The 23,880-nt window shown below is 35.3% G+C and overlaps 1 protein-coding gene across 1 annotated transcript in view; it reads left to right on the top strand.

Moving 5' to 3' along the window:
- Positions 1–23,880, top strand: part of KDM7A (lysine demethylase 7A) — a 73,377-nt gene that overhangs the window by 7,607 nt on the left and 41,890 nt on the right. Inside the window, exon 2 of the mRNA XM_069461791.1 lies at positions 23,509–23,594. Within this exon, the coding sequence (XP_069317892.1) occupies positions 23,509–23,594 (86 nt within the window). The remainder of the gene's footprint in view (positions 1–23,508; positions 23,595–23,880) is intronic.

Raw genomic sequence — 23,880 nt, 5'->3', positions numbered from 1 at the left:
AACTTTTTTTCCCCCCCAACAGTGAGAAACCTAGCTTTCATTATCTACAACGTACTTATTTATTTGTTCAATTCTAGCTTATACATAAAGTAGTCCTAGAATTGCTAATCTATACCCTTATGAGAAACAAATTTGCTAGGTAGCTTACAGTATTTGTGTATACAGTAGTCCTCTTTTGTCCTTAGCCTTATAATATCTAGTCATTAACTTTGCTTTCCACAGTTACTTAGGTCAATTCTTTTCTCCCCTGCTTCAGTGTAAGTCATTTATTAGTAATATAGTCAGGTTCATTTGTTACTATTTGTATTGCATTTTGGATTCTTCCCCTATTCTGGTTGGTTTTAACTGTTAGTTTATTTTTTGGATGTGTAAAACATTACTATGTTTCTAAGAAGTCAGAGTTAGATGAAAAGATAATACTTAGAAATGTCACTCCTTCTATCCCTCCCATGATGTTCCCATTTCTACCTTCTTTCCACCTCTTTCCCACCCACCTTCTGTAAGTAATCAGTCTTAGTTTCTGGTTTATCTTTTCTGTGTGTGGGGGAGGGGAGCTGGTTTGAGCAGCTGCATGTGTATTTTCTTTTACCTACTTTCTTTATGTAAAAGGTAGTGTATTATAAATACTCTTTTGCACTTTGCTTTTTTCACTTAACAGTATATACTGGAAATCACTCCATGTCAGTTCATAGAGATCTTTCTTACTCTTTTTTTAACTGCTGTATAGTATTCTTTTGTGTGGATGTAGTTTTATTTCGCTACTCTCTTGTATATGGGCACTTGGGTTGTTTACAGTATTTTGCAAGTACAAACAATGCTGCAATGAATAACCTTGTTCATGTTTATTCTCATATTGATGGAGGTATATCTTCAGGTTCGATTGCTAAAAGTGGTATTACTTGTTTAAAAGGTAAATGCATAAGTTGCTGTATTAGGATTACTAGATTTCCCTCTAGAATGGTTGGGCGAATTGGCATTCCCACCAGCAGTCTATGAGCGTGCCTCTTTTTCCACATTCTTGCCATCAGGGTTTGTAGTCATGTTTTTAATCTTTGTCAGTTGTACAAATGAAAATGGTATCTATGTTTTAATCTGCATTGCTCTAATTACAAATGAGTTTGAACAACTTTTTGTTTTAGGACCATTTTCTTTCTTTCTTTTGAGATTACTTTTTTTTTCTGATTCTATCAAGCTTTTGGTCCTTTGTCCCACAATTTTTAAGAGCTCTTTACATTTTAGGGATATCAGCACTTTGTAGCATATGTATAAATAGTCTCTCTCACAGTTTTTAGTTGTCTTTTGGTTTTGTTTATGGTGATTTTTTTTGCTGTGCAAAAAAATTTTAGACAAATATTTATGCAGTCACCCTTTTCTTTTTTTGGCTCTGGATTTTGAGTCATAGTTGGAAATTTTTTCTCTGCCCCAAGATAAAAAGGATTTTACCTGTGTTTTTATTTTTAAAATTTAGATCCGTAATCCATTTGGATTTTATTCTTGTATACAGTATGAAGTAGGAATATACTTTTTAAAAAAATTGCTAACAATTCCCAGCACTATTTATTAAAATGTGCATATTTTCCCAGAGACTTGAGATGCCAAAACACACACACACCTGCGTGTGTGTGTGTGTGTGTGTGTGTATACATGCTGAAAATTCCATATATACTTGGGTCTGTTTCTATACTTTCTATTCTGTTCTACTGATTTGTTTGTCCATTCACGTACCAGCACCACATTGTTGTAATTATAGAGGATTTTATAGTATGTTTTTAAGTCTAGTAAGGCTAATCTTGTTCTTGTAGTTAAGTGAATTAAGTGTTTTCAGTGTTTTTCTGGCTATTCTTGCAGATTGACTTTTCAATATGAACTTTAGTATCAACTTGACTAATATTAAAAAGCTTGTTAACATTTTTATTGGGATTATATTAAATTTTTGAGAACTGACATTTCTATAATGTTGAGTCATTCTCCCCAAGAACAGTGATACCTCATTATTTACATCTACTTTTTTGTCTTTCATGTATTTCTTCTTGTATAGTTTTTTGTTTTTTATTTTATTAAAAAAATATTTTTAAACTTGGAAGAAGTAAGGTAGATGTTTGTGTTTTAGAGACATGGTCTCTCTATGCTGCCCAGGCTGGTCTCAAACTCCTGGGCTCAAGGGATCCTCCCACCTCAGCCTCCCTAGTAGCTGGGACTGCAGGTGTGCACCACCATGCCCAGCTTTGGGTATTATTGTAAATGGGATTTTCTCTACCATTTGTTTGCTATTGGTTATTATTTGTGTATATGAAGACTATTGATTTTTTAATGTTGCTTTTATATACTGCTACCTTGCTGAAAAAATTTTTTGAGTTATGTCATCAGCTCCCTAGAGGTTCATATCATATGCACGTAGAGATAGTTTTACTACTTCTTTCACCATTCTTATACCTCTGATTGATTTCTATTATATAATTATACAGGCTTATACCACTACTACGGTGTTGAATAGTGGCAAATAGTGGGTATGCTTTCTTTGTTTCTGATCTTGGTGGAAATGCCTCTAATGTTTCCTCATTAAAGAAGATACTAGCTTTAGGACTAATTTATCATTTTAAGAAAGTACTCCTCAATCCCCCACCTTTTTTTTTAGTATTTTTATCATGAATGAATGTTGAATTTTGTCTGAGACTTCTTTAGTGTCTGTGGAGAGAACCATATGGTTTTTTCCTTAGATCTATTAATATGCGTATATAGTAGAAACATATCTGCATTCTAAGACACCCAATGGGTGCCAGAAACCACAGATAGTACCAAACCCTATATGTACTATGTTTTTTCCTATATACGTATACCTGTCATAAAGTTTAATTTATAAATGAGGTACAGAGATTAATAACAATAACTAATAATAGAACAGTTATAACAGACTGTACTAAGTTGTCAAACACTGTAGCTATAACTTGCAGTTTGATGTACAACAGCAAAACTAGTACAGATTTGTTTTTCTTTCTTCACAATTTTACAGTCAGGAGAGTTGTTCTTATCGTAGATCTTATCAACCTCAACTTACTATTTTTTTCCCTTAAGTTGAGAACTTTTACCTTTTCATGTAAAGGAAGCACTTTATGGCTTCTCTTTGGTATATCCAGATTGCTAGCATCATGCCAGCATCACTGCTCTTGTTCTTTGGGGCCATTATTAAGTAAAATGAGGGTTATTTGAACACAGGCGCTGTGATCCCATGACAGTTGATCTGATAGCCGGCTACTAAGGGACTACAGGATAGGTAGTGCAGACAGTGTAGATACACTGACAAAGGGATGATTCACATCTGGGGCATCCAAGGCAGGACGGAGCAGACAGTGCGAGATTTTATCACCCTACTCAGAATGGCATGCAATTTAAAACTTAAGAATTGTTTATTTTTGGAATTTTCTATTTAATATTTTTGGACCTTGCCTGACCGCTATAACTGAAACCCTGGAAAATGAAACCATCGATAAGGGGAGACTACCATAACATCTTTTTAAGTGTAGCTTATCATTAGCTTCTGTGAACAGCCTCAGGGGAAGATAGCCTTAACTACTTGGTTCACTGTTGGATATTTAAGTTATATCTTGATGATGCTTTGTACCTAAATTTAAAAATATTATTGTGTATCTAAATTAAAAAAAATACCACTGCCTCTGGTAGTTTTTTGAATAAAACAAAATTGACAAATATAAGTGACATAGAGGAACAAAGAAACACTCAGAAAGTAAATGAATATAATAGGAGTTTCTAAAGCATTGAGGACCCAGGAACTTCCCTCAAGCAGCATTTGCTGACCTGTGTTTTGTGAGCTCCAGGGGTTTAAGGTTTCCTGGGAGTTCACTTTTCAAAATCTGTCTTTTAAATTAAAAGACAGTGATTATTTTCCTCTTAAAATGGATTAGTCTGAGTGCCTTTGAATGTATATGAGCAAAAGCGTACAGGGGGTGGTTGGTGGAAACCAGTCGAATGTTCTCAAGATTCAGTCTCCTGGTTGGTTTATCGTTCATCTGAATGCTAGCCACCTTGGTCTTCTTGACTTTAATTTTTTTTTTTTTTAAAGAGAGAGTATCAAATATGCAAAAGTAGATAGTATAATGTGCTTCTAGGTATCCATCGCTTTGCTTCAGTAATTACCAATTCCTTGCCAGTTTTGTTTCATTTGCTCCTCCAACACCTAGTATTTTTTTGGAGCAAATTCCTAACGTCATATCATTATATCCATGAATATTTCAGCATGTATACCTGAATGATAAAGCCTCTATTAAAAAAAACCCGTACCTTTATTAGGTTTAACTAAAAATAGTTCACAATTCCTTAATATCATCAAATATCCAACATTCAAATTTCCAATTTGTCTCATAAATTTTTTTCACTATATGTTTGAATCAAGATCCCAATAAGGTCCACACATTGTGATTAGTTCCTACATCTTGTAAGTTTCTTAATGTATAGCAGTAGGTTCTCAACTAGATGGGATTTTGCATCCCAGGGGACACTTGGCAATGTCTAGTGACACTTTTGATTTGGGGCAGGAAGGTGGTTGCTACTGGCATCTAGTATGTAGAGGGCAGGGATGCTGCAAACATCCTGCCCTGGATAGCCCCCACCAGAAAGAATGATCTGTTCCAAAATGTCAGTAGTGCTTCTGTTAAGAAACTCTGATCCTTTTCCTTTTAGGTCTCCTTTTTTCCCCCTTGCAAGCTCTTTGTTGCAGGAAGTGGCTGTTTATCCCATAAAATTTTCCACATTCTGGATTTTGCAGATTACATCCCTACAGTGTATTTTAACATGTTCCTCTCTTTCGGGTAACATGTTCCTGTCTTTCCTGTAAATTGGTTGGGTCTAGAGAAGCTTGATCAGATTCAGACTTTTCCCTCCAAGAATATTTCATCACAGTGGGTGATATGGTCTTCTATCAGGAAGCTAATCAGGAGGCGTAAAATATCTAATTGTTTCTCTTTTGTCAAGTTTGCAGCCATTGATCAATGTCAATATCAACTCGTTAGCAGTTGCCAAATGATATTTTAATTATAAAACTCCTTCTTCTTTTATTAGCTGAAGTACTTCTGTAAAGAGAAAATTTTCCTTCTACTCTTTTGTTTCCTAGTTGTACAGTTTGTATAGGAGAGGCAAAATTCAATGCTTGATTCTTTCCCATTATCACTTTTTTAAAATCAACAGACTCATTAGCAACCTCTATTGATTATTATTTAAAGGATAACTATTACTAGAGAAATATAATTTAATATATAATATTAAGCAATACAGAGAAGTAAAAAGACGAGTACAAAAAAGGATCCAGGTCTCCTTTGACCACATAACCTGTCATTATAAAACAAAACAAACCAAAACAAAAAAGATCTGGTAAGAAATTAAAGCAATACAGAGAGGTAAAAAAAGAAAAGTGAAAATCTCTTTTCTCTTTCCTATAATCCCCTTCCACCAACAGTGAACACCATTAACAGTTTTGAGTTTCCATGCAGAAGGAAGGGATCATATTATTATATATGGCTCCATACCTTACTCTTTTTTGTTTATTAAAATATTCTGGAGATGTAGGGTAGCTTTTCATATCAGCAGGTACAGATATTTCATTCTTTTTAATGGTTTCATAGATTTCCATTCTGTGGATTTACCATAATTTATCTGGTCCTCTGCTGGTGGATTCTTAAGCTGGTTTCTCTCTCTATTTTTTCTTACTATTTAACTATGATGCAGGAGATATATTGTATATATGTATATATTGTGTGTATGTTTATCTTTATTCTTGGCGAGCATTTGGGTATCCTTAAGGTAAGTTTCTAGCATTGTAAATTTCCAGAAATTTCCTAAATCTGAAAATAGATCTTTCCATATTAGAGCAAACTTTTTTTCCTTTTTTTTCTTTTTCTTTTCCTATTTTCTGGTCAGTGGCATGGATGGAATAGAGAAAACTTTGGCAACTGTAGCTCACATATAAATGTTTAACGCTGACAGTTCAAGAACAATTACTAGAACAAAAAATTCTAAAGGGAAAAAATTGTCATTTATTTCAAGAATATATGTTACTTTGAGTCATTTAAGAACCCCTTTTCTTTACAGTGGGTATATACAAAAACTTCTTAGTAACTTTTCATTGATCTAATTCAAGGTCTACCGAAGTGTAGAGTTATGCATATCTAAGACACCTGAGAGGCCAGGCATGGTGGCTCACGCCTGTAATCCTGGCACTCTGGGAGGCTGAGGTGGGAGGATCACTCAAGGTCAGGAGTTCAAGACCACCCTGAGTAAGAGCAAGACCCCGTCTCTACTAAACAAAAAAATAGAAAGAAATTATCTGGACAGCTAAAAATACATATAGAAAAAATTAGGCAGGCATGGTGGCGCATGCCTGGAGTCCCAGCTACTTGGGAGGCTAAGGCAGGAGGATTGCTTGAGCCCAGGAGTTTGAGGTTGCTGTGAGCTAGGCTGATGCCACAGCACTCTAGTCCGGGGAACAGAATGAGACTCTGTCTCAAAAATAAATAAATAAATAAATAAAAGACACCTGAGAAGCTGAAGTTCAATTCACGCAATCTTGCCATAAATATGAGGAATGTCCTAAAGTTGTGAGCGGTTATTCACACCTGTTGGGTAGACAAGGTCACCATTAGAATAAGGAGGAATCAACAGGACCCCAGCACCTTCATCACCATGAGAACAGCTGGACCTCATGGGATCCTGATCCCAGTCAGCATTATCATTGACAACAGGGCATCTTTATGGCAAGGAAGCTTATCCTGCCAATGGGACAAATTCTGCTGGGACTCCTGCTTTGTATGGCCATTCTCAATTGGTTAAGTTCCTCAATCCTTTACTTCCAAAAAAAAAAAAAAAAAAAAAAACCTGTACCCTTCCCCTGTGTCTGTTGTTATTCTTCTATCAATCATCATTACCCTTCTGACAATCTTACAGGAAAATGTTTTAGTTAATAAAGATTCCTTATTTCAATAATATATCTTATACATATTAAAATGCATCATGAGCATCACAGACATGATTTAACAGATACCTCTGTTTAGGACAAAACTAAATTTTGAAAACTAAATCCATCTAAAGTTGTTTTAAAGAAAAAATGTTAAAAAATATGAAGAGCATTACATGATATGGCAGAAACAGTGATGGTGGCCAAGGAAAGCTTGCAATATGATAGTGGTAAATGAAATAAAAAGTCATTGATCTGGTGGAGAAAAAGGGATGGAAAGGGAAGAAAAGTTACCTATACTCTAACATCACTTGATCTTAAAGTACTAGGAAGCTTGTATTATACCACAGTCTTCCTTCATTCTGTCCTTGAAAGAACCTCTCGGAGTGTTAGAACTAGTGAATGTATCAGCAGTACTGCTGGGGCCAGGGTTGAAGCTGAAAAATAAAATATTCTGCAGACTGGCAAGAAATAAGTACAGTACAGTCCCCAATTTATGGATTTAGGATTTTTCAAATTTACAATAGGCTTGTCAGGAGGCAATCCCATTATAAGTCGAGAAGCATCTGTATATAGATTCCTGGGGCTGAGGTGCTTATACTCGTGAAGAGATGGGCAGCCCCAACAAGTGATCCTGAGGGAAAGAGGTGTGAGACTCTGGAGCTTTAAGGGGATGATCAATTCCAATAAGGGGTTCAAAGAATGAGAAAACCGAGAAAGCAAGTTCAGATCAAGAGATCTGACCTCTCCTACCAGAGGCTGGATGCAAACAAAGGTAGAGGAAACAACAGAAAATTAGGAGAATGGAGTCCAATGCTGCCTACTTTACTACCATAGTTCAGCCTAGAGCTGAGACTCCCCTCAGTGGTTGGACAAAATTTGCCTTTAAAACCCATCAATTTTATGTGTGTCTTTGGAACTGACATATATTAAGTTGCTAGGAATGATTATTTTTCCCTCCAGAGAATTCCTGAGATCCACATATGGTTCTTTTCCTCCTACACAAATCAATTGTGGACTTCCTTATCAAGTTGGACAATTTTGTCTTTAAACTGTGTACAGGAATTAAGTATCATATATTGCTTAAGTGTTATTTACTTAATCTATACCTATTTACCTATAAATAAATATAAAATAAGTATAACAAATAGCCGTTATACTTTTTAATGTATATTCTTATTAAGTATTTATCCCAGAGAGAATGCTGGGATAACACAAGGGTAGAGAAGACAGTGAGTAGGAAGATGAGCCTATCTGTACAAGGAATGGGCAAGTTCAGTGTGTGTGCATAGAAGTTTGGCTAGACTAGAATTTTACATATGTAGCAAGCCCTGTAGGAGCCCCACCCATTTCCTGGGTTTCTTTGTCGTCATCTCTGTCTCTATCTCTGTCTCAGTCTCTATCTCTATCTCTATCTGTGGAATACTTCTTGCTGAAAGCATCTGATACCTGGCCTGAGGGCTTTCTCTTGCTACAGGAGCTCAGCAGCTTTGTAAGCAGACTGGAAATGCTGGGGAGTTAATGCCTCTGGGATAGCCCTCAACCATTGTCAGAGATAATAGGTAAATACCTAGCTTCCTCTTCCCTTGGGTGGGACCATTCTGAAGCCCCTTCTACATGGTCCTCCAGATGTCCCCAAAGGGGTATTCAGGTACCTGCCATGGAGACCTATCCTTCTTGTCTTACTTTTCCATTCCCCTTCCAGGGATCACCTCTCATATGAATGCCTGCATTCAGATCCATGTCTCAGGATCTGCTTCTAGGGGACTCCAACCTAAACCAGTAGATAAACTATTAATGAGAAAAAAAGTCATAAGGAAGAGATGTTGGGTTTGAAAATAGAGTTTAGGTTTCATTGATAACAGATTTTTGACATGATAGTCATATTTGTGTATTAATAATGCCTGCGCAATGTGATTTCATTTACTTATACCTATGTGCATATGCATTGTGAACATGGCTCTCAAAGTAGAAAATGAAAGCTGCTTTCTTACCTCATTGAATAGTTTTCTGGTCCTGCTACCTTGAAAAGATATCCTGCCTTGAAGTTTACATGGGATATGATTTTAATCTGAAGCTGTTTGTTGCTGTTGTAATTTTTTTCTCCCTTCTTTTGGAATCCCTTCATTTTCAAAAGGCTAGAAACATACCATAGTGGCAAGTAACCTTTAGCATGGGAACAGTTGCAATAAAGTGTTAACATTTCACAGAGTAATTAGCATATAGGAAAACTAGCAACCACTTTACCATCTTTGAGGAAGGCTATGGTTTATTTAAATAGGATTTTCCTATTTATTAACTGAAGGTGCTACTTGTGAAATTGTACCTGAGTGTCCTCAGAAAAGTTACTCAGGAGATAAGCTTCTTAATGTGTCAGCTGTTTTTAGGAGGATTTTGACAGATATGTTGTACTCTTCTTAGTAGAATAGAATTTAATTTTCATGACAGAGTATCATGGACCTTAGTTATTTTCTGTACCTTCTGGGCTGTTGGGCCGTTTGTGCACTAAATTGCCCCCAGACCAGTGGGCATTTATTGATAGTGTTTTATCTCCTTCCTTGTGATTTCTTTTTCCTGCTGCCTCTTAGTCTGCTGTGAGCAGCCCTCACTGCCTGCTTCTTATTTTCTATTTTCTTAACTAGAGCAAAACTTAACATTTCCATGTGGAAACAGACAACAGGTCTTCTTAAATTGCGCACTTGTATTCCGATACATTGGTGACAAGAGGATGGGCCTAGCCAGGAATGGAGTCAAGCTATGCCAAAAGGATTTGGCAGATATTGAAATACATCTGGCAGGCAAGGTTGGAATTTTTGAAGTCAGAGTGCTTGTGGTGCTAGGTTGTAGCTTTGAATTCTCACCCTAGGACAGAAGCTCTGCCTTGTAGATAAGGGTAGTCCTGACTCCTAGGTAATTTACCCAGAAAAAAAAAATCAGATGACTTGCTTAGAAATATGATATATCTTGCTTCTTATATAGATAATGTCTTTTGAACAAAATTGGCAGCTCCTTAAGGTAAGGATACTCTGTCTTTATACTGCAGCCTAGAAAGTGCCCTATAAATTCTTAATTACATTGTAGTAAGGGTAATTGGAAACAAATATCTTCAATAAGTATCTTTTAAGATTAAAAAGCTAGGGCCCGGCGTGGTGGCTCACGCCTGTAATCCTAGCACTCTGGGAGGCCGAGGCGGGTGGATTGTTTGAGCTCAGGAGTTCGAGACCAGCCTGAGCAAGAGCGAGACCTCCCCCCCATCTCTACTAAAAATAGAAAGAAATTATATGAGCAGCTAAAAATATATATAGAAAAAATTAGCCAGGCATGGTGGCACATGCCTGTAGTTCAGCTACTCAGGAGGCTGAGGCAGGAGGATCGCTTGAGCCCAGGAGTCTGAGGTTGCTGTGAGCTAGGCTGACGCCACGACACTCACTCTAGCCTGGGCAGCAGAGTAAGACTCTGTCTCAAAAAAAAAAAAAGATTAAAAAGATAGTTTTAAAAAGTTTTAGTATGCGATCACTTGTTGACTTCTTTGGTTTGTATACATTGCATTAACATGTACTTTGCTGGTATTCAGTAAATGCTTGCTAATGCTGCAGCTAGTTTGGTCCCCTATGTTTAGGGGGTGGTTTTACCATACATTTGATTTATTGATTTATTTTATAATAAATGTTTTTACATACATTTGACTTATTACTTTGTACCAATTGTAAGATTCTGAAACATTAAAATAATGTTTTAATTTTGTAAATTTAAATTATAAAATTGTAACAATTGTAATTATAAAAACATTAAATTTATAATGAACCTTTCACAGCTGGTGAATTTGAAAATTAATTTCTAAAGCAATTTCCCAAGGTGGAAAATAATAGCCTGTGAAGTGTTTCATGTCAAAAGAGAAAGACTTGAGGTCTAGTGCAGTATTTTTCACTTATGCTAGATCCTCATCGTAGAAATTCAAAGTGCTCATTAACTTGTTGAATTTTCTGAGAAGTCCTGCTAGTAGATAAAGGTGATTTGATCTCAGCTCAGTGTCTCCCAGTCTTATGAACTATGGAATTTTTGTGAATAACCTTGACTCCTATGGGACACAGTTTAAAAAGTGCTCTTTTAGTGAATGCTATATAGGCCGTCCTTGCTTTATGTGGTTTTGATGTGCGCTGATTTCAGTTAACATGGTTTAGTTGAATAACACTAGTCCCCAGGATTCAAATTTCAGTCACTATAATATATTACCATGAGTGCATGCAGTACAAATATTGCTGCCAGCTCTTCAGTATACAGATCAGAAATCACTGCATAAATAACAGATATGCATCTGTTCTTCAGTGCACACGTAGACAGGAAAGTGTGTCGTCGTGCTGCCTCCCTCCCCCCCCCGCCCCCGTAATAAACCCGCATGACCTATTACCAAAATGGATAATAAAGAGGGAACTGGCCAGTAAAGACAAAAATGTAGCAAAGAAACAAAAAGTGATAACTCTGAAAGTGAAATCCAATTGAGCATAAATGGAGTAATAAAATAAGTAATCAACAGTGGGAATGTTGCTGCTGCCGCTATTTGAGAGACTCTAGACATGCAGCCAGAGGCACTTAGTGAAGGCACACTAAATGGCATAATGTTTTAAATTACAGTGTACTAAAGAAATATTGGTTTTACTATTTTTTATTTCTCTATACGTTATAACCAACAGTAAGAGAGTTTTTAATGCTTTGACAAACATTTTTAAAGGTCACAGAACAATTGTAATTTCCCCCATTGATTATTAAGATTGCTTTGCATGATTTAAGCTTATATAGTTATACTTTTATGGTCCTGCACAACCATGCAAAGCAAGGACTGCCTGTATTTTTCTTACATTTGCCAGTCATCCATCATCTGACCTCTAGTGAAAATCAAGAATTACAAAATGGAGTTTGAGGAAACTATAATGACAAATTATCTTTTGAAAGGATCCAACGGGTGAATAGGTAAAAAGTCTTTCTTACATATTATATACTTTACATATTGCCCTGACCTATATGTTTTGAAACAGGATGGTCCAGTGCTTGCCGTTGGCCTTTTCTGGACAACTCAGTACTACCTATTTTGCTTTTGATGGATACTTCTGATTTGTAACTATATTGAAATTCTTTGAGATTTCTGGGTCATATATAAAATTCCATGTAGGAATATTTGTTATGGGTTATGTCAAGATTTCTATGGTTCAGACTCCTAATGTAGTAGCTCATTCTTCATCAAGAGTGGAGAAGCATACTAAGGATATTAATTCCCCCTTAGAATGCTACCTTAGTCTCTGTCCCAACAGAAAGGTCCTTAATATGAATCCTTTCTCTTGGCTTGGCTTGGCATGTGGCCTTTCCCCTTAGATGTGGACTCTGAAGACCATTTATGAGATGAGAACAGTTAGTGGGAAAACTGGATCTGCTTGATCTGCTTTAGTTGACTGTCCTTTGTAGTTGACTCATCCCTAAGTGTCCTTGATGTATAAGTTGCTATTATCTCTTATTCCTGTATAAAATCATCTGTAGGTGTCATTAAGCCCTAGAAAATACAGCTTTCCTTCCTGCACTCACAATGGGAAATAAAACTGTCAAATAGATTGGAAAGTTTCTTTTTTTTTTTTTTTTTTCCAACATACTATTGCTGGCTTGAATGGATTGTAAAGTTTCTGATGGCTATTGGTTCATCTTTGGAAAATCTGTTTATTTCTATTTATAGTCTATCTATCTATTCTTTTATTAGATATCTTGTTTGGAAAATCAGGTTAAGATAGGGACACTTAGGAGCTACATGAGAGGAAAACCAAGTAAATGGGCATAATATATACATTTGTACAACAGAATTGTACTTATAACTGAATGTAAATAGTCAAGAAATACTGCATCCTTTTTTGTTGACAAAAGATACAGACATTTCAGAACAAGATCTTGGGAAAAAATTTCATCAGTTTTATGTTTTTTCCCCTCATGTTCATTTTCTACCCCTTTATATCTGCAAAATTTGCACTTATTTATTTATTTTTCTTTCTCAGACCCTGGTAAGAAGAGGAAACAAAATTTACCTTTAAACAGGCTCCAGGATAGTAGCCCAAACTAATGCCTTCCTGATATGCTTGGTATTCCTGCTTTGTGTCAATCAGTAAATATTTTATGAGAATCTGTGTAATCAGCTTTAGGTAGATCTGCGGGGAATAGGAAATTCTGAATTATTAAATATTACCCATGTCTTTAAGGAGCTTAAAGTCTAATTGGAGTAACAGAGTTTTCATAGGAAATGCCTGTGAGTTAGGCGTTATGCCAGCATTTATGCCAGGGTTTTAGATCAGTAGTTCCCCAATACCATTTCTCTGCTCAGCTTGCAGCAAAAGAATCACCTGGGGAGCTTGTTAAGAATACAGATTATTGGGCCACACCCATTAACTTTTCCCAGTAGATGGAAGGTGGGGCTCAGAATGTGTTTTTCTTTTTTAAAATAATGCATAGTGCAAATTTCAGAGGATATAGAGAAGGTTATATGATGAAAAGCAGTTCTCCCTCTTGTCCATTCTGCATCCACTCAATTTTCTTTCTCAGAGGCAACCACTGCTACCAATTTCTTCCAGACATATACCTTGCGTTTGTTTATAAAGCGGGGTGCGGGGGGGGGGGGCATATTATGCAAACTGTTCTTCACCTGGCTTCTGTTGCTTTATAGTGTATCTTGGAGATCTTTTCATATCCCTTCTTATAGAGGTACTTCATTCTTTTGAAAGGCCGTGTAGTAGCAGCTTGTAAAATCTCTACAGGGAATTCTAGTGCACAGCCAAGTCTGGGAGCTACAGGTAGACTGAGGGCTAAAGGGGTTTTAGAAAGTTTTCTTGCAATGTTAATTCCTGAAATCCTGCATTTCACAGGGAACTGGACTCAGTAAACATTTCATGTACTTCTAGATAGTAACTTTTGTATAATGTTCCTTCCTTGCTACAGTTATTAGGTGGAATTCATCAGTCAAAAACATAAGAAGGCAACAGGGTATAATTATTTATTTATTGAGGGGACACTGTGTGATGGTTGAATCAGGTAGAAACAGAAAGATTTTTCCATTTTCCACCTTTGGCTAGAGGTGCTCACTGCTGTTTCACCTTTCCCTAAGTAAAGGGTGGTGGAAATGGCCAGAGAAGCAAGTAGTAAATTATACCATAAAACTTGCTCTACAAAAGGAATCACTTTCTTCTACATGTCTTTCACTCTAATACCTATGTGTAAGAGATGCATGTAAATATTCACATCTATTGTAGATCCTCATACTGATATGTATATACTTCAGATAGACAATACTGATAATATGCTTTTTAATTCTGTCCTTTGTTAACTTAAAAACATTGCCAAGCAAACCTTTACGAAATTGATACTGTTTATCCTTTATTACGATGGCAAGTTTTTTCTCCCCCAAGGTGATTTACAAAGTTCTTAAATTCTCACATAATATTTGGGATAGCATTTATTTGCTGTATTACTCATTATAAATAAAAGAATGGTCATTTTATTATTATTTTCTTTCAGAGACGGCTAGTTTTGAATTCCTGGGCTCAAGTGATCCTCCCACCTGAACCTCCCTCGTAGCTACGATTATAGGCGCATGCCATCACGCCTGGCAGAGTAGTCTTAGGCAAAAAGTAGATGGGTGAATGACTGGTGGAATGACCACAGGATACTGAAAAAAGCAAATATATTTAGCTTTTTGGATATTTCAGAAATGTTAAATACCTATTCCTTCTTTAGAACATTCTAATAGAAATCATTACTTTCATGGGAGAATGGTTTATTTGTGCTTATTCATAAGAATCCATTTACTATTTGCATTGCCCACTTTGTATGCTAGGTGTCAGTGACAAACAAAATAACAAGCATGTTTTCTGTACTCAAGCACCATGTAAATCGTATTTGATGTATATGTTTCTCATATTTATCAGGGAAAAATTTCACTAGAAACTTGTCAACTGGATTTTCAGCTTTTAAAAAAATGTTTATTTTCAAAGACTAGTCAAGTGCAGTAGTGAGAAGAGGGGAAAGAGTAGCACACAGAGTTCCAGTCTGTAACCGATTTGAACAATCAATTGAGATAACTCACTACCTTTGGACCAGCTGGATTTTCAGCTTTTTAGGGGATATATTTTGTGCCACTGAGTTTACCTCTTGGTTCTTCAACCCCCTTATTTTCCTCTCATGTTCTTTGTTCAATTCCTTTTTCTATTGTCTTCCTCCCTTCACACTTACTAACACAGATGCTCTTAGTCAGCTGGTTGGAAATAACTCGGGGGGCCTTGGGACAATTGGAAGCATGAGCCCAAGCTGTCAGAGGTAGGCAAAGTGTCTAATCTTCTGAAATTATTGTGAACCAAAGGAATTTGGTTCAGAGTATGCACTTAATTCAGACCGCTTGTTAAATGTATAATAGTTGAGCACGTAATATGTCAATAAATAGCTTTAATGTGTCAAAAATATAATCTTCACAAAAGTCGAAATATGGCATACTCAATTTATAAAGAAAAGCATTAAATTTTGTGAAAATAGTTTTATATGTCAGCAAGAAAATAACAGAAATTGGGTTTTTCTGAATTTAATCATAAATTACCAGTTTGATTTTTCACTGAAAATATTTCATATGTACAAATTATAAATTTTTACCTTAGGCAATACCTGGTAATAAAGTGATATATTTTAGGATTAAAACATTGTATAAAACTGTTAACAATTTATAAGTGAAAGTACCCTTTGGCATCCTAGTACTTGTAGTAAGAATGTCAACTTATTAAGTCAATTATTAAGCCTTATTCTTACTGGCTAGCTAATAAGGCTTTCGAACCAACAAAACCATTGGTCTATAGTTTTCATTCTAAGCATTTAATGTATATTAATTAATTTTCTTAACAATCCTTTGAAAGAGGTACTGTTACCATCTTCTATCTTTACAGATGAGGAGACTGAAAAACAGGTAAAGTAAGTCACCCAAAGTCACACAGCTACTAAGTGGGTGAGCCAGGATTCTGACATAGACAGACTGACTCAACCATCAAAATTCAATTAAAAATTGAATACTCTCTCTTTTTTTATTGAAGCATAGCCATTTGAGTGCCTATTATGTGCTATGAAGAGACATCATTAAAGAAAAAAATATTAAACCCAATCATAAAAGCCCAGTTTCCTACTTAGACTCAAGCCTCATAGCTAATAAGCTGTTGATGAGGGGAATGTGGATTGACTGGTACCTAACAGAACCATAATAATAATAATAACTGCCACTTATTACTTAATATATTCACTATGCCATTGCTTACTATATACTTAATCCTATGCTTTACATATTTGCATGCACTGTCCTATTTAATCCTAGGGGAACTTCTGCTTAGGGGGATTATAAAACTTGCTGAAAGTCAGAACAAGAAGAGCTAGAAATCAAACCAGGTCTTTCTAATTCCATAATCTATGCTTCCCATTAAAGCCAATTGATACTTGTTTATCTGGTAGCATGGAACTAGACTGGATAGGCCTTGCCTCACCTAAACTGACCTCAGAGTTAAGATATGAAAGGAAATAGGAAGAGCAAGTTATAAACTATCCTCTATTTTCCTGGAGTTGATTCACCTCAAAGGCTATTCCCCATCCCCCGAGGTTGATATTAGTGTGGGACTTCAGTGGCACACAATGACTCGGCCCTCTGATTATGTCAGATGCCATAGTGAAGAAGAAGTTGAGTAGTTTAGGTGGTTTGGATGAGAAAGTGAATTTCTGATACACATGTGAAACTAGTACTGAAGCAGAATTTCCTATGTCTAAATTTCATCACCATAGCCTTGTACCGTCTAAGGAAAGATGAAAAATCTAATTTGTATGTTGAAACATCTTTCCCTTTTTACCAACTGTTACCTTTAGTTTGTGTACCAAAGTTTTAAAAAATTCAAGCCAAACAGACTTTTAAAAACCTTTACTACAACAATGGTTGTCAAGTGAGTTTGCAGCACAGTTAATAATCAACAGAAATTACTGTGATTGTCTACTTGGTACTGAGACAGAAGTCTTCAAGAGCTCAATTCATAAAATAGGGTATATAAAATAGCTCAGTATTTGGCCATAAATAAGTGGAAGTATGGGTTTTTTCTTCTGCCTTTCTCTTTTAGTAGGAAATGTATTATCAATAAAATGTTGAAGGGTTTCTGTGGCATGATCAATTGAAGTTTCACCAAGGAGGAAGAATTTGGGTTGGACTTTGAAGACTAGGTAGTGTAAAATTGCTCGGTGAATAATGGGGAGAGCATTTGAAGCAAGAGGAATATCTAATGAAGTCCACTGACTGTAAGATCTTAAAGAATTTGACCACCCACTCTTCTAACATCAAGAGCAGAGACTATAAATGGGAGCATTATCTGAGAGGAAAAAAGAATGTTTGGCAGAGCCTAGGGAATTCTGGTTAGTCATTAATTCAATTCAGTTCTCATCAAGTGTCAAAAAAAATGCCAGCTAAGCAACAATTTCAGAAGATTAAGACAATAGAAAGTGCTAAAGTTGTCACTGCCCTGCTCACCAAATGGCAGTGAGGCTGTTCTTCTATAGATGGAAGGTATTTAGCAAAGGTCAGATTGTCACTCCATAGGAAACACCCCCCCCCATACACACAATGGTTAATAAACATTGAATGTTTTGCTGTTAGGAAAAAGTGTGATGATTTGTATATGAAAGGAAATTTTATAAGAAAAATAAATGGAACAGGAGAGACTAAAGAAGGTTATATGCCAGATTTGAAAGTGATTTTTACAAAATTTGCTTTCCGAGTTGGGCATTTTGTGTGTCGTACTGCGGTTGCTTGTAACATACCTATTAAAGCTGTAGTAATTCTATGATTTTTTTAATGGGATTGAATGAAGGGTGGAGTGGGTGGGCTTGATAAAGAGTAGGGAGAAGTTATCCCTCCCATTGAAAGAGAAACTGAAGCATATGTTCCTTTTAGTGCTCTTCAAAGATCTGATTAGGAACATTAACTTTTTATGTTTAATTTGATTTTTTAAAATTATTTTGTATGATTAAATGGATTGTTTTTTCAGATTTACTAATTTCTCAAATTTACTGTTTTTGCTGATATACCAAATTTACTATTAAGTGTTGAAAATTAAAAAGAAACGTGGCTATATAAGTGTTTTACCAGTTAATTAGAAGTGGCCAAAAGCTGAAGCCATCCCTGACATCTTAGTAAAACAGATTATGTGGGCGAGGGTGAGAGTGAAGAGTAGAAGCTGAAGTGAGAAACTCACGGATCTTTGAGGATTAATAGCCAAGTTTTGCCCAAAGTGTTCTTAAATAATTGGAATGTCCCTGTCTGTTTTTTCTTCCTTAAGCCTCGTGAGAGTCACCTTATTTATGCATCTTAGATGTTAATAGATGAGTTTATGACATATGCTGGTTTAGTTTTTTCAGGATACGTCTAACCTTTTTCTTCTCACAATTCTTTTGGTGTCACCATCATTTCCTAAGAATGAGGAATGTGGCCATAGTCAAGGTAGGGTAGGGCAAGATATGACAGGACAAACCATGGTTTTTCTAGAAGTGTCAAATTGGCATCTGTAGCCTTGAGTTTCTGTTTTGGTGGGAGTGTGACACCTATTACTGGCACCTAATGAACCTCACTTTCAAAATCAATTTGATTTTGAACTTTGTTTCATTGAATGCAGAGATAGCTCTTACAAATCTTCGCCTTTATCTGCAGTGATCTTTTTCTTTGCCCCATCTTAGCCACGCAGTGTTATCACACTTCGACTGTATCACTGTTACAGACTATACTTCCTCAGAAATGTCAAAATTCTAAACATTTCTACTCTGTGAGCATAATCTCTACTCCTTACAGATCACCTGCTCAGGGCTTTCCACGGACTCAATGCTGGGAGCACATGCAGGCCCCTCAGATCATCTCACCATTTTCTCACTACCTTCTGTCTCTACACTTCTTTTGTCCAGCTTAAATTTCATGGGCCATCATTATATTAATTCCCTTGTAAATATCTGAGATTCCCTTTCTGGTCTTTACCTACAAAAACCCCAACTCTGGATGGACCCAACATCCTACTCTGGGCCTGTACCATATGGCTGAACATTGCTGAAAAAAAAAATCATATAACTGTGCAGAAAGTTTTGGAATTCATTATTACTAACCTTAGGTGGGTTCTCAACATTACCTGGCAATGTTACTGAGTTTCTTGGTCTTTCATTCTCCATATCAACCATTTTATACTTTCTTTCCTCACACGTTTCTACTTCTTTCCATACTTAGCTGATTTTCTCACACCAAACTAAGCTGAGAAACAAAAGCCTTCAGACTGTAGTGTGAAGTCTAGTTTACTTATTTTTTCTTTTATCCTGTGTGTATTTGGTATCAGAACTAAGAAACCATATCCTGATTAAAGGCCTTGAAGATTTTCTCTTAATGCTTTGTTTCAGGAATTTTATAGTTTTAGCTCTTAAATTTAGGTCTGTGATTCATCTGAGCTAATTTTCATATACAGTGTATGGTAGAGGTCCAGGTGCATTCTTTTGCATGTGAGTTGTCTCAGTACCATTTGTTGAACAAACTGTTCTTTCTCCATTAATGATCTTGGCACTGTTGTCAGAAATCAGTTGGCACAAATGTAAGGGTTTAATTCTGGACTTTCCATTCTGTTCCATTGATCTGTATGTCTGTCCATATCCCAGTACCACACTGTCTTGATTACTGTAGCTTTGTTAAGTGAGTTTTAAATAGGGAAGTGAGAATCCTCCATCTAGTGATTCTTAAGGTTTTTCTTTGGGTTACAGAAACCTTTTTGAGTCTCTTATAAGAAACTATGGACCAAGGGAATGAATGGTATATAAATATGTATAAGATTTTGCATAAGGCTTATTTTGTTGGATTGGAAATTTGTAGTCTTTCAGTTAAAAAAAAACTTTTTAAACAATTAGCATATTTACCTTTTGCTTTCTGTGGGAAAAAAATGAAGTAAACCCAAATTGGACAAATAAAGCAAATTTCAGTTCTACTCAAAAGCAAATTGTAATTACTTGATTTAGTTACATGAGTTCAATATTCAAACAGCAATGTCATGTTATTTTTTGACATCTAGTTGGTTTTGACTTTTTGGGATTGCAGCGCCTTCAAAGGTTGTTAAGTGAATAAGTATATTGGAGTTCTTCTGGGTGAGAAATAGACTTGTTTTGGGGTACCCGGAGATCTCTGATTCATTGTTTTTGATATTTTGTTATAGTTATCAGATTAATACATTTCAAGATTTTTGTTTGTTTAATTTTTTACACGGTTGTAGGTAGAATTTATCCTTAAAGGTATTTTAATTGTGAAATAACAATAAAGTGTCTAAAACATAAATGGTACAGTTTAATGAATAATTAGCAAATATGCACACATGTAATAACAAGCACTCAGGACTTCAGGACACCTTTCCCATCCTCTCCAAATCACAACTCCCTAGAGGAAACTACTGTCCTACTGTTAAGAAAGTTCTTTGCTTTTCATTATAGCTTTATTATCCCTAAACTCTGTACTTCAGCTTTCCATGGTTTTGAACTTCATGCATAAATAAAATATACTGTATATATTCTTTTATATCTTTTTTAAACTCAATGTTGATTAATTTGTAAAATTTGCTGATTTATTGCATGGGGCTATACTCCTTTCATTTTCATTGCCATATATAATTCTGTTATGAGAATATACTGTAATTTATTCATTTTACATGTGCATGTTTCTTTAAGGTATATTTACCTAAAAGAGGAATTGCTTGGTCATAGAATATATGATTCTTTAGTTTTGATGAAAAATTGTTTTCCAAAATGGCTGTATAGATTATACTGCAGCCAGTAGTATATTAAAGTTCCTGTTACTCCACATCATCTTCAGTGTTTGGTATCATCAGACATTTTAGTTTTAGCCGGTCTGGTGGGTATGTTGAAGTAGTTTATTGTGCTTTTAATTTATGTTTCCTCCAGTTATTTATAAGGTTGCTGCATACCTTTTCATGTGTGTATCAGCCACTAGATTTTCTTGTATGAGGTGCCTATTCAAGTCTTTTGTTCATTTTTGTATTTGTTCTCTTTTTTTCTTATTGATTTGTAGGAGTTGATTATATTCTGGGTATAATTCCATTGGTGGTTATCTGTATTGTAATGTCTTCTACTACTCTGGCTTATTATTTCGCTCTCTATAGTTTAACGAACAGAAGTTATTTTAATGTCTCTGAAGTTACCAGTTTTTCCCCTTATGGAAAGTGCTTTTTGTGTTTTGATTAAGCAACTCTTCCTGCCACTGAGTCATAAAGGTATTTTCTGTATTACGTTATACACCTTTATACTTTGTCCTTTTGTATGTGTTTGGTTTTAAAATCTATTTTGGAATCTTTTATGTTGCAAGATAGGTGTCTAATTTCGTTTTGTTTCCCTTACAGATATATAAAAAGTGTCCAACCTCATTGAAAAGTCTATTCTTGCCGTGTGCTCTTCAGTGCTCATATGTTATACATAAGTGTCCACATACACGTGTATCCGTTTTGGGACATTGGCATCTGTTCCATATTGCCTTGATATTTGTAGCTTTAAAATAAGTCTTGAAACCTGGTGGAGTTTTGGGAGATTTTTGTTTGTGTTTCTTTTTTTTTTCCCCTAAGAATGCCTTGCGTATTCATGGCCCTTTTACATTTCCATATTAATTTTAGAATTGGCTTGTCAGGTTCCACAGATCTTGATTGGAATTAAATTGAATCTATAAATCACTTTGAGGAGAATTAATATCTTTACATTATTGAACTTCAAATCCATGATCATGATGTATATCTTGATCTTTATTTAGGTCTTCTTTTCAAGTGTCTCAATAATGTTTTATAATTTTCCTTAAAAGATCTTGCATAGTTTTTGTTAAATTTACTCCAGTGTACTTAGCAACTTTATACAGTTGTACATGGTGTTTTATCTTGCTTTTTAGCTTTATTTCACTTTTTTTGGTATATGGAAATGTGATTACTTTTTATGTACTAATACTATATCTAGCAGTCTTTTTATTGATTCTTATAACTTATAGATTATTTTGCATTTTCTGCAAATGTAACCATAGCATTTGCAAATGATAGCTCTGTTTTTCTTTTCCAATCCCTATACCTTTTAATTATTTTTCTTATTTTACTATACCAGCTAAATCCTTCAGCACAGTGTTCACCAGAAGTGGTAATATCAGCCGTTCTTGTCTTGTTCTTAAAGTGACTGCTTTCATGTTATTTGCAGATTATGGAAGTGTCCTCTAAGTTTGCTAAGAGGTTTTGTTTGTTTTTTTATTATAAAGTAAATGTTGAATTTTGTCAAATACTTGTTCTACATCTTTTTAAATGGTTGTATGATTTTTTTCTTTTAATCTATGAATGTGATGAGTTTCACTGATTAAGATTTTTAGTGTTAAAAACCAACTTGCATTCCTGGGATAGACCCAACTTGACATTTGCATCTTTGCTCATAAGTGAGAGCGACCTATAGTGATCCTTTCCAAGTTGTGATACCACGGTTATGCTGTTATAAAATGAGTTAGTAATTCCTTTTGTCCTGCTCTCTGGAACAAATTTGATATGATATCAGAATTATTTATTCCTTGAATATTTGATAGAACTTGCTTGTGAGGTCATCTGGGCCTGGAGTTTTCTTTGTGGGGTCAATTTAAAAATTACTAATTGATAGCTACAGGACTATGCACGTAGTCTACTTCTTCATGATTCAGGTTTGCCCATATCTAAAATTTTAAATCTCTTAGCATAAAATTGTTCATAATATCCTCTTTTGTAATAGCTCTCTTTCATTCCTAATGTTGATTATTTATGTCTTCTCTCTTTTACCTTGATCTTGCTTGAGGTTTGCCGATTTTGTAAATCTTTTCAAAGAATCCATTTTTGGCTTTAATGCCCTATTACATGTTTGTTTTCTTTGTTATCAATTTCTCCTCTTACCTTTATTTTTCCTTCTGTCTCTGTTTTTAAGGTTTATTTTGCTATTCTTTTTGTAACTTCTTGAGGTGGATGTTTGGCTCATTAATTTCAGCCTCTTTTTTCTAACACATGCATTTAAAGCTATACATTTCTGTTTATAAGCTCTTCATCTCACAAATTTTGTGATGTAGTATTTTCATTGTTCAGCTCAAAATAATTTTCGGATTTTTATTATGATTTATCTTTTGACTCATATCTTACTGACATTCATTCTATAACAGGTGGCATTTACATAATGGTTGAGGATTTTATGGCATGCAATTAGTTATTTCTGATGTCTCTGCTGCTGCTAAGAGTGAATCACTTCGCATATATTTGGGTACATTCTTCCCCACAATCATTTAGCAAGCTTGTAAAGAAGAGAATAAAATTTCTCCTTATATATGTTTCTGTGCTCTACAAAATGTGTTGGTGAGGTTGTTGTACATTTCTCAGCTAAATTCTAACCACTGTATTATAGTTAATATTTTCAACTTACTGACATATTGACTTTATTTTTCTTTGTCTTAGCTGTGTCGGAGTAGAGGAACATCATGCTGTTGACATTGACCTGTATCACTGTCCCAACTGTGCAGTTTTACACGGTTCCTCCTTGAGTAAGTACTAGATGCTTAAATAAAAATTGATGTTTTGAACTTAATATGTACCTGATATCACATCCACCAAGAACTATAGGGGAAGATTTTACTGAAGATATTTAGAATGTAGTTTTTGTCTGAATTATTAAATAAGTCAAAAGATTAAGGGGAAAAAATACTATCTGAATTGACAGCACAGAGTCCCCAAGCTTAAGTACATATTTTCAAAGCTTTCAATTTGAGAAATGTGGTAAAGTAAAATTTTTCTTATTCTGGAAACTGATTTCAACTGTTTTTTATCTCT

This window comes from Eulemur rufifrons, chromosome 29 (assembly GCF_041146395.1).
Source record: "Eulemur rufifrons isolate Redbay chromosome 29, OSU_ERuf_1, whole genome shotgun sequence".
NCBI lineage: Eukaryota > Metazoa > Chordata > Mammalia > Primates > Lemuridae > Eulemur > Eulemur rufifrons.
This window is presented reverse-complemented; position numbering and strand designations above follow the sequence as displayed.